This window comes from Eublepharis macularius, chromosome 10 (genome assembly GCF_028583425.1).
Source record: "Eublepharis macularius isolate TG4126 chromosome 10, MPM_Emac_v1.0, whole genome shotgun sequence".
NCBI lineage: Eukaryota > Metazoa > Chordata > Lepidosauria > Squamata > Eublepharidae > Eublepharis > Eublepharis macularius.
In genome coordinates, this window is record NC_072799.1 from 26,119,115 (window position 1) to 26,131,321 (window position 12,207).

At 42.4% G+C, this 12,207-nt stretch overlaps 1 protein-coding gene across 1 annotated transcript in view; it reads right to left on the minus strand.

Moving 5' to 3' along the window:
- The window catches only part of STPG2 (sperm tail PG-rich repeat containing 2), a 306,478-nt gene that overhangs the window by 234,356 nt on the left and 59,915 nt on the right, over positions 1 to 12,207 (minus strand). Inside the window, exons 7-8 of the mRNA XM_054990485.1 lie at positions 5,848 to 5,952; positions 3,760 to 3,913 (exon numbers count right to left, since the gene is read on the minus strand). Of these exons, the coding sequence (XP_054846460.1) occupies positions 3,760 to 3,913; positions 5,848 to 5,952 (259 nt within the window). The remainder of the gene's footprint in view (positions 1 to 3,759; positions 3,914 to 5,847; positions 5,953 to 12,207) is intronic.

Consider the following 12,207-nt stretch of genomic DNA (forward strand, 5'->3'; position numbering starts at 1 on the left):
AATATTTCCCTAATGAACCTCCTCAGAGATCAACAGCATGAGCCAGAAGGCGCAGAGCAAGATGGCACTCAGTACCATTGGAGTTGAGAAATTGATTCCAGGCCCTAGCCAATGTGACAGAATCACAGGCAGATGTAGAACAAGGACCAGAAGGAACAAGGAGGGGCACCACAGAGCTACAAACAAATAACATTAGAAGGAAAAGGAAAGACTTGGCGATTCTCTGCTGAGAGGTATGGAACGTCATGTGTTCACATGGCCCAGGAGGTATGTTGTTTGCCAAGGTCGAAGATCGAGGATATCACAGACCGATGGCCAAGCAAGTCAAACCAAAAACCATTACCCATTTGTAATACTATACCAAACACCACTGAACACATTAGGGCTAATTATGAAGTCCTCAGGCAGCAACTGAAAGGAATAGGGGCACAAGTGGTATTCTCTTCAGTTGGAGACCAAGCCCAACAAGCAAAGACTGAGGGACCTAGGAATGTTCAGTTTGGGGATGAGGAGCTTAAGGAGAGACATGATTGCTCTCTATAAGTATTTAAAACACTGTAAAGCAGCTGTTCCTCTTGACAACAGAGGATAGGACTCAGAACAATGGGTTCAAACTACAGGAGGGAAGGTACTAGCTCAACGTTAGGAAAAACTGCATGTTCAGAGTAATTCAGTAGTGGAATCAGCTGCCTAGGTATCTGGTGGTGTAAGCAGTCGGCCCAGCGTCTGCCATCTTTAATAGCCATTTTAACATGGCTACCTGTGATATAAAATCACAAGGCCTCTGGATTTAAAATGGCAGCTTGTATTGCAGCCAAAGGACATCCAGCTAACAGTTGCTGAGTCCCACCCAGGAGACCCAGGCATGATTGGAATGCTGCATAGGAATGAGGAGTGATCAGTGGTGATTGGATTTACAGGCTCCCCAGCCCCTAAGGAATCCAGCGTAACAAAGGTCTCACGGAGTCATCCCCACTTAACACATTCCTTTCCCTCCTTCCATGATGAGATCTCCTGACCTTGATTGAGGAGCTAATCAAATGACATTCATGAGTATTTACAGTTAGTTCCTGGGAAGGTACATGCCCCAACTAAATTCATCAACTTAGCTACAGTGCACCTCACTGACAAAATGCACTTTTGTGCAGTGCTAGAACAAATTTTGCATTCTCTTTCACATACCCCAGCAGCTACCAATCAGGGTAATCGAACCTCTCACTGGCAGTCTTCAAGGAGCAGCTGGGCAAATACTTGTCTGGAGTGCTTTAGGCTGTTCCTGCATTGGCCTGGGAGATGGAGTAGCTGGTTCCAACCTCTTGATTGGCCTCCATAATAAAAACACAAGAATGTTCCAACTAGAGATGGGCATGAAACAGGAAAAAAAGAACCCTGCGTTTTGTGGTTCATCGCATTCCACCAACCATGAACCATGAATTTTCACAAAATTGTCCCATTTTGTGAAACAATTCATTAGGTTCATGAGTCGTCAGATCCCAGGGCCCTACAACAGCCTCCTTCATACCCAGAGATGCCAAACTCACAGGGAGACTTCAGCAGGGTCTCCTCCAGCCACCCTCCAAGTAGCTCTCTTCAGGCCCTCTTTGCTGACTTTTCCCTCCTGTCCTCCTGGCCTCCTGCTTTCTGCTGCTGCTGGAAGAAGTCAAACAGAGCGGATCTGCTTGGGTTTTCCTCTCTTCAGGTTCTCTTTGGTAACTTTTCCTTCCCGTCCTCCCATCCTCCTGCTGTCTGACATCCCCCCCCCACCTCCAAGTTCTCAAAGGAAAAGCCGAGCAGAGCAGATCCGCTCAGAAACCGCTCCAGGGAGCTTGCAGGCAGGGGGTGGAAAGGACTGTCAGAGCAGCAGGAGGATGGGAGGTAGAGAGTCAGGGAAGGGTTCCTGAAGCTGGCAAGCAGTGAGCAGTGGCAGAAGGAGCTGCTGAGGCTGCCGCCACCACTGCTACTCCATCATCATGTTCTTAAAAACAGAGAAGGGAAACAGAGAGGGGAAGGAGTCTCTGACTACAGTTCCCAGGTAAATTTGCGCAGACTTGCATTGCTCAGCTCTCAGGTTGGCAGGGAGAGCTGCCTATCAAGGTTATGTAGGCTAAGATTGGGGTTTCCACGGCAACAAAAGGTCTGCAGACATTCTGGGCCTATGTTGTCTAAAGAATCAAGGGATCGGCGCCAGCCTGTCTGGCATCACAAAGCATTCACGAATTGAACAAACCGGCCCCAAAAGACGTGGATTTTGTGAAAAACGCAGCCCCACAAAATGCATTTTCATGATACGCAAATCGGCCCAATTCATCATGGAATTTGATTTGTATTTCGATTCATGCCCATGTCTAGTTCCAACTGTCAGTCTAATAGGCAGGTTCTACTAGAGGTGTGCATAATAACTCTCTGGAATTGAAATGCTAGTCCTGGCTGCTTTTTAGTCACGAAACCCCTCCCTGAAAGAACTCCATGGGTTTTTTTTTTTTAGTTCTGGCATTTATGAGAAATGCAGTATGAACTCATTTTTCATTTTGAATCTGTACTGAATTTCTCCCTTCCAATCAGATGTTTGAAAGGGAAGAGAAAAGAGCGCGCTCAGCCAGTCTCAAAGAGAGTTGCCATTCTACTTGGAAGGGATCCTAAAGGTCCCTTCCAACCCTATGATCCCCTCACCCTCTCCTTCCTCCTTCACCTCTCCTTTTGGGCTGGAGAAAGACTTTTTTCTTGCCTTGACTTGTTCAGGGACACACAGAATGTTCAGGGACACATAGAAAAAGCCTTGACTTGTTCAGGGACACATAGAATTATAACACTGTGCTCAATTTGCTTGAAACTTGGGGGTTCTTTGAAGGACAGGCATAAAACATTCCGCTGCAATGTTGGTGAGATTTGGTTGGAAAACAAAGACTCCAGCCCTCCAGAAGTCCCATATAGGAAATAATGGACATACAATTACAATGGCTGGGGGGACTCGTTCAGAGGCCCGTAGAATTTGAATGCTGTGGCCAATTTGCTTGAAACTTGGAAGTTCTTTGAAGAACTGGCAGAAGACATTCTGCTGCAATTTTGGTAATATTTGGTTGGAAAACTGAAGGAAGGGAATAATGAAAGTGCAATGACGGCTGGGGGTAAGTCCTGCAACAGAAATAAACCTCAAGGAAGGAAGGAAAGTGCAGAGTTTTCATTGGAAAGGCGATTAACAATAATTTCACCTCAATCTGATCCAGTTCCCCTTCTTACTGCAGCACCTGTCACACATGCTTTTTGTTTGGTGAGCAAGGGGAACCCTGTCTCCTGTATCACCTGCAAAAAAAGCTGGTTGTATGCAACCTGCTGCTTGGAAGTTGCAATCTTTGATAATCACTAGAGAGTTTTCTACGATCTTAACATACACTAAACCATTCTCAAGACTGGTTTAAGAACATAAGAAGAGCCTTGCGGGATCATATCACTGGTTCATCTAGTCCAGTATCCTGTCTCACATAGAGGCCAACCAATTACTCTGCAGGGCCAACAACAGGGCACTAAGTCGTTCTGAAGACTGGATTGTACATCAGTTACTGATAGAGTCACTTCAAGATAGTAAAAATACTTCAACTCAGTTACTTGAGTTGACCCTACTTCAATATGGATATTAATCATAATGTAGAACATATTGTTGAACAATACAACCAAGATCAATTTCTAACTTAGCAGACTATTTATCTTGCTTTACACTGGGTCACAAACTTAACACTGGACATATGTAGATCAATTGCAAACCTGGTGTTTTTCGCGGCCTGGAGTCTTCAGGAAATCGAACAGAAGTGTGACCGAATGGGACATTTTTATATGCTTTCTTCAAGGACTCAAGAGCACAGCGTGTCTCATTATATGTGCCAGGAGCTGGGGCGGACGATTTCACGGGTTCAAATCTCTGAGGAAACAAAAGAAAACATATCAGTGACAGGCAATTGAATTAAATTCATGGGCAGAAACAGTCACACTTGGAGAGGACATCAACTTTCCTGTTGCTGCATCAATAACATATGAAGCTACACTAAACTAGGTCACTAGACCATCTAGCCCTTTTCACTTTGTCCAGAAAGGCGTAGCCATTAGAGTGCCATACCAGAATTCAAAAGTCCTGGGTTCAAATCCCTACTCAGTGATGAAGTTCACTGGGCCTAGTGAGCTAGTGGCTTTGGACCAGTCACTAGCAACCTTAGTAGCGCAAACAAAATGGGGGAAGGGAGAAAAGAACCACATGCACCATGCAGAATCCCTTGAAAGAAGGGAGAGATAAATTTGGGTTCATGTATTGATGACATCACCCCATATCCTATCACTCTGTTCAACAAAGCCTGAAGCCTTCTTCTGGTCTAAAAAGCTTTCCGCACCTTGAGCAGCTCTTCCACCAGAGGCAGGCTTCAAACTTTACTGAGCAGGGTGGTGGGATATAGTCTATCAGCTCTATTGCAGAGATTGTGCTTGGTGCATGGGTACACTCAATTGTTAGTAGAAAAGCAGTGATTTAAAAAAAATTGCTGGCCAGATTTTGAGATGATTTGTTTTGTAAAGGCAAGGAAGTAGATATGTCATATGTATATAAAGAGGACAGAACACTGACTTTTTAGATGCTAATCAAATTCTACAGCAGGTATACACCTTTCAGATTGATTTACAAATTAAGTTATTAATGTCAAATATATTAAATATATATTTATGCTTTAATTCAGTAAATTTGACCATCATTTTGCTTGTATTTCTTCTCAGCATAAACAAAAAAACACATAGAATTACACTATCTAGCAAAAATATTATCTTATTATAATAAAACTTTGCAAACATTTATCAAGTTTATACGTCATTTATAACCTCACTTATCCTGCCATTACATTGCAATGGACTTAGTCATGAAGAACTCTGCACAGGATTGTACTATTATTTTCTTAAGTTGATTCTAATATTTCTTGATTGAATATTTACTTACTGTTAATTTGAGAATCACTGTCTGCTATTGTATTTTAATGTTGCTGTTCTGCCTAATTGTTTTGTTAACATTTCATTTCAGGTTTCTTATTAATTAATTAATGAGTTTGTTGTTTTAGTTAGAGATAAACCATCTCAGCTACACTGAGACTGTGGGGTATAAAAACAAAAACTGACGCATCTTTGGGGTACAGTTGCAATCTGGGAATCTGATGCACAATCTGTTAGGAATAGCATTTGTGCTACCTGCTGTTGGAGTCTGCTTTATTCCACTATGCTCTCTATGTACATTTGTAAACAAATAGGTATTACAAAGACAAAAAAAAATCTCCAGTGCTTTCTCATCCAAAGGAAACTACATACCCTGTCATATGCCCTTGCTCTTCTCACTACTCAGCCAAGTGGGGAGTGTATAACAATATTAGCAGAAGTAATGAGGGTTATTATTGGGTGTGACTGGGGGGTAGAGATGGCTGTCAACTTATAGACTGAGTGTTTCCCTCTCTCTTGTTCCAGGTCTTTAAAGCCCAGGTGTGATCAGGGGCTCTTTCAGCAGGAGGGAGGCATTATGGGAAGATGGGTGTCAACATCCAGATTTTTTCTCTTTCACCTACTGTAGGTATTTAACACCTAGGAGTTGCCAGGGGTAGGAGCCAAAGAACAAGAGCCTAAGGGGTTTTGATCCTTAGCTCTTAGTCCATGGCTCACAGCCCATCACCTTGGCCATGTGGACACCAACCCAGGATGTTCTGTGTAGTTCTTGCATGTTTGTGTACTGTTTTTTTATTGAAACTTGCTTTAAGTCACAGTGTATTTTGAAAGCTATTTGGGTCCCCACTGGGGAGGAAAACAGGATATTTTATCTTGTTTATGCCATACCTCAGAAAATGAAAGAAAAGGAGCGACTTCATTTCCGCTTTGTGGTGTGTCTTCTGCCTTTTGAAATTGACTTTTTATATTGTATTGTCCAGGACCTGGAACACCCTGTAAAACGGGAAATGCAAACTTGAATTTAAAAATAACACGCATACAACACTTTTGAAGTGTGAACTTTGAAATTCTGCAACAAGGTCTGATTTAAAACACAGTCCTAATAAGAGATTTAACAGTAAAAATAAGCCTAAAAATAGTAAACCATATAACAGTAGTAAAATTCCTACATTACCAGGATCCCAACCATAAATATTGCCCTGTTTTTAGTATCTATAAATTAAAATCCTTCATTTATTGCAGCAAAACTTGCAACGTCACATGATCAGCAACAATGCCAACTCTCACAGAATAGCTTAAAAATTGAGACTCATATTAATAAAATAATTGTTAGATCACTACTAGAGTCAGAAGTTCAGTAATTTTTTGAGAAGGCCTGAGTTTCTGCCTTGAAACACAGGAATTTTACAGTTTCCCAAAAAGGACCTTTCTATGGCTACCTCTCCACTGTTGGATCTTCTGGATGCAGTAAAGAGGGCCTTTTCTGTGGTGGCACTCTAGTATATGGAATTCACTCCCCAGGAAAATTCATTTGGTGATAGGGTTCCCATCCCCCCCGCTCAGGGCGGGGATCGCCCGATCCCACTCTTCCTCCCCCGCGCCCACTTATCTGGCTGGCGGGGGGGCGCGGCACACCCTTGGGTGCGGGGTGCACTCCTGCGCCGCGAGAGCAGGCGGGGGCAGAAAGAAAGCAGGCGGCGGTTGCAAGAGCACACTGCTCTCACTGCCGCTGCCGCCACCCACTCTCTCGCCGCCGCGGCCACCATCCCTCTGCAGCCGGCGCTGGCAGGGACAAGGGGCGCGGTGGTGGCAGCGAGAGAGTGAGCTGCAGTGGCCACGGACTGCTCTCTTGCTGCTGCCGCCACCGCATCCCTTGTCCTTGCCGGCGCAGGCAGCACAGGGGCAGCTGTGGCCGTGGCAAGAGAAAGAGCAGGCCATGGCCACCACAGCTTGCTCTCTCGCTGCCGCCGCCACTGCCCCCATGCTGCCCGCACTGGCAGGGACAAGGGGCATGGCAGCAGCGGCAGCAAGAGAGACAGAGAGAGCTGCCCGCTCTCTCTGCCCTCCCTGGCACACGCGCTGCATCATCCCTGCATGACGACGTCACTCCTGAAGTAACATCACACACACCGGGAGCGCACGCACGCTTTGCACGCACACAAGCACAACAGGAAAAGCACCAACGAGGTAGGAGCCAGCGTCCCAGTCTCCCGCTGGGAGACTTGAGGGACCTGGCAACCCTATTTGGTGACCCTCTTTACTATCTTTTAGATGCCGGGTTGTCTGTCCTGTTTGCCCAGGCTTTTGTAAAGCCTGATAATAATCTGACTGAAACTGTTTTATAGGCTTCTATAATGCTCACCTTAGAGGTACTGTTTGCCTTTTAAAAATGGTTTACTGTTATTTGTTTATTTTTAACATTCAGTTTGTTAAAGGCTGCTTCAGTGTAAAGGCCAATTGTACAAGTGAGTAAGATGGGCCCTGCTCATACAGAACTCACTTTCTACATCAGCATGCCCAACTTGATGACCAGGAAGCAAGTAGGCAGCAATAGAACTGTCAGGACTGGTGGTGATCCAAAAGTCAATGGGCAGTCAAAGGAGGAACACTGGATTTCAGCCACTGCTTTCCACATGGGAAATGGAAAGTCAAAAGTAATCATCATTTCTTTTCCAATACATTCCAAAAATCTAAATGCTGAAATACTCACAAAATGTATCTCATTAAGCATACATGCTCTTGTTCAGTGAAGTCCCATAAAACAAATTTAAATACACTTTAAAAATAAATGCTTATTAACCTAAAGTGTATTCAATATGGTTCTTACCTCAACTGAGCTTTTTGCTAAATAGCTAGAACACCATAGCTCTAATAAGGGAAATCGGGCTCTCACAGCAGAAGGTTTGCCTGGAATTAATGATGGAGCCACAGATGTAGAAAATACATTTAGCAACCAATTTCTGATGCTTGATTGGCTAGTGCTTAGCACACATCTTCCATCTTACAATATAGCAAAGAGTATGTATTGGCAGCACTTATTTACATAATTGCAGCATAAATTTTAGTTAACTCAAGGCTCAGATACATCCTGTATTTTAAATAAAGGAAATAAGGCCCCTCTGTATGGGTAATTAAATTTTAAAAGATTTAAATCAGCTAAACATGGTACAGAGTTTGTTACCTAGATAGAGACTGGAAAATAACTTGGAAAAATCAATCAGTAATATGTAAGAGATGGCATGCCTCGGATGCTATATCTGAATTATGAATGATTTATAAGGAAAAAAATTAAAGGGTAAGGCTGTATGTTACTTGGAAAACGTGGCATCAGTTGCCCTCGTTTATGCTGGCAAACTAGATATCAGCATGCATTTCAAGTTTCTCCTTTACTATTTCCTTAAGTATTTCACAACTTAACTTGAACAACATCTTTCCAAACCATATGGAGAAGAAATACATTAAGGTTCTTTTGCCAGATGTTTGCTAACATTGCTGCATGCAGAGGTGTAACAATTTATGCTTCTGCCTAGTGTCTCAATGGCCATTTTGACTATGGGATTTTGGACAGAAGGGATACAGCTACTGGCATATTTATAGTACTAAAGTAACTGCAGACGGTACAGAAGATGTTATAAATATTCATAAAGAAATTAGCATCAAAGTAAGATTAATTCTAAGAGATCTCACCTACTGAAAATTCCATCAGCAGATAAATATTTTATACTTCTTAAGAAGTCTATCTCAGTTTTCACTAATGTAAGGTGATTACTATTAACCTTTCACAGTTGTGCTATTCTTTTTCCTCCCATTTAAATCCATCTCAAAACTTACTGATAATGTATCATTAACACTGTACCAGTGCTGGCATTGGTATCTTCCGAGAAACTCTAAGCTACTTGGAAAACAGTGGCCAAAACGTTATCAAATGCAACATACCTTTGTATTTTAGAAGTTGCTTAGAAAATTCAGAACAGTCATAAATGATTTCAAAAGGGAACATTTTGCGAAAATTACTGACATTTCAGAAGATGTAATGCCCTTTAGAAAGCTTAAAACCATGGGTTGGATCCAAACCTGCCCTTCTGCTCAAAGAGGTTTCTTCTGCTCCAAGAAGATTTCAATTAGCGGAGGGAGTTATTTAAAAAATGGAAGATTCTCCATGAGCAGAAGGGCATCTTTGGATCCACCCAGGGTATTTAGAACCACCATAACAGTGCCTGAAATAACACACTTGGAAAAGAAATCATAGTCCAAAAGGACAGCAGCGCTCCACACAGAACAGAAATAATAGTTATTTTCTTTGGGGGAAGGAAGTGAAGGTGGTATACTCAGAGAGACTACTGCAGTGAAGGATAGATCTACCTTGGTGACTCTTGCAGAAGCAATCTTTATTGCCTCCAATGTTCTTGCCTTTTTATTTGTCCCATTGAACTCAGTGGGAGTCATTGACAATCAAGCCTGCCCCTTCAAGATTATACTATGCAACTGAAGGTTAATAAACCTGAGAGAGAGAAAAGTATTTTTTTTATCCAAGGCATTATTAATTTTTGTAATTCATCTCCATTTGACATGTTGATGACCATTAGCTTAGACAGGTGAGGTAGGGCAAAGTTAAGCAGGCAAAAATATCAATGGCTTTTGTCCATGACAATTTAATGACATGTCCATAATCAGAACTGCTAAGCAAGGGCCAAACAACAGGTGAGGGCTAGCACCACTATGCCAAGCCTGTGAGCTTCGTGATTAGAGAGGAGGCAAGCATTCCTAAGTGACCGAAAATGATTTTCATATAAAATGGACCAGAGTTCAAAAATTTAAAATCATCTATCATAGCTTCTGAATGTCTGACATGGCATTATAACCAGTTTAGCTGGCAGTGACCACATATCTGAAACACTGCTGAAGCAGGTTTTGTCTAGATCGTTCACTTAGCTTGATAGTACTGGAGAACTAATTTCAAAATCATCCATAAAGAGAAGCTGCAAGGAAGATAGTTCTCTGAGGACACAGGGAGGGAAGAGGCAGGCCAAAAAGGGAAATCAGCTTTAGAATCAAAAGCAGAACTGATATACTGCATTATTACTAACTTACGTAACAACGCTTATGCAAGATGTATGTAGCCAATTATGCAAGCAGCAATTGGAAAAGGCCGGAAACATGGAGTCATGAAAGCATGTTTGCATGGAAAGATGTCTTTAATTAGCCAAGAGAAAACTGTCATGCGACAGCGATGATGAGCCTCTGGGAACAGCTACCATCGTACCAGAACAAAAATCATTTTAATTAGCTAAAAATGGAAGTATTCACCTCAATGGTAGCCTTGATGTTTTATTTTTTTAAAAATATGCTTTTTGTCCTCTATGCAGCTGACAACAAATGTCCCCAATACATTTTTAGCTTCAGGGGAAAGCCGTTCCATGTTCAGCGTTATTTTACAGTGATTCAAGAAAACATGGTAGTATTTCTGAAATATCCTCTCCATTGCAGCAAAATCATGATAGCATAAAGAACATTTCTGCAGCTCATCATCATACTTTTGTTCTGTCACTCTGTATTACTTTTTTCCCTACTTCAAGATGACAGGTAAACGAACAATTGTTATACTGCAAAGTCATCGTGGGTGCTTTTATTAATGGCCCCAGATTGAAATACAAACCTTAGAGAAAATAATGCAAAGCCACTATTACTACCAGGCCATAAACGAAAGGATGAGAACGTAGAGAATCCACTACAAAGAGGCCGGTTAAGTAAATGAATGTCAGCACCTTTTTCCAAGAAGTTAATTTACAGAGTAATAAATATCTATTATTCATTTGTTGATCACAGGAATGTGCGGATACTTCAAAATATGGGTTTGGAATGGCTCAAATATCACCATGAACTTGTGGTGTGGCCTATCAGAAACTATATGTGTTTCATGAGAACTAAAGCCACCAACAGAATAAGGTCTCGGTGAACTGACAAGACTCATCCTAGCGCTCTAGAGACCTTGGACAGAGGCACTGGGAGGAGGCTTACCAGGAAAAGTGTCAACTCAACCTCAAATGACTATAAGCCACAGACTGTTTGTTATGGGGTGGTTTGTCATTGCCTTCCCCAGTCATCTACACTCCCCCCACCCCAGGGAACCAGGTACCCATTTTACTGACCTCAGAAGGATGGAAGGCTGAGTCAACCTTGAGCCGACTACCTGAACCCAGCTTCCGCCAGGATTGAACTCAGGTCATAAGCAGAGCTTGGGCTGCAGTACTGTAGCTTACCACTCTGTGCCACAGGGCTCCTATAAACCACAGAGTGGTTTCCAAAAGGACTACTACATGGCACCTGAAGAACCAGGGTAGTATAATGTCCAAGAGTGCAAGATGGCAAGTCCTCAGCTCAAACCTTAATAAAGCCATAAACGCACTAGAAAAACGCCTTAGAAAAGCTACTATTCTCTCTGTGTCAGCCGTCCCCTATCTGCAGTATGAGATAATGCTACTGACATTGCAAAGTTACATAAAGATTTACTGAGATAATTAACTTCAAATATTTTACCCCACCTTTCCAAAAGGCTCATAAGCAGCTGACAGCCAGGTCAATATTAAAAACCAAATATGGTAAGATAATAATAAAAAAACCCTTCAAGTTCATCATACCAGTCAACACAGAACAAATCACTTAGTCAAATAAGAGAAAACTTGGAGGGGGAAAAAACTATAATAAAAGCCAGTTGAACTAAAACTGTGTTATAGGCCTTTCAAAAAGCTAGGTGGTATCTTGCATGCTACCTCATGCACCCATGATGGGAAAGGCATAAGACAGACTACAGAAGAACATGCTATCCATAGCACAACAAGAAGACTGCTGTGAGGAATGAACTGGCACACATACTGAGAAAGGCAACTCTCGAAATATAAGAGTTCCAAATCCTAAAGGGATCTAAGACTCTCTCTACACAAGACATCTGACTCATGAAGAACGTGTCAGGAGATGCAATGTTAGCTGGGAGGGGTAGTTTAAAAAGACAGAGCCTGTGATGGAGCAAAGTTTTGCTATACACTAGAGCTGTGTAAAGGGGCTATGAAATGCCAGAAGGGAAACTTCAGCCTATTATAACCTCTCCAGGTCCAAGCCTGGCTCTGGAAGGCAGCTCCAGCCCATTTCCATTCCTTGCTGCCAGCTGGCTGCAATCCCACAGTTTTAGACTGGACAGAGCCTTCCTGGAGGTGAAGATAAAATTAACAAACCCTATGAGAGTGATCTCCG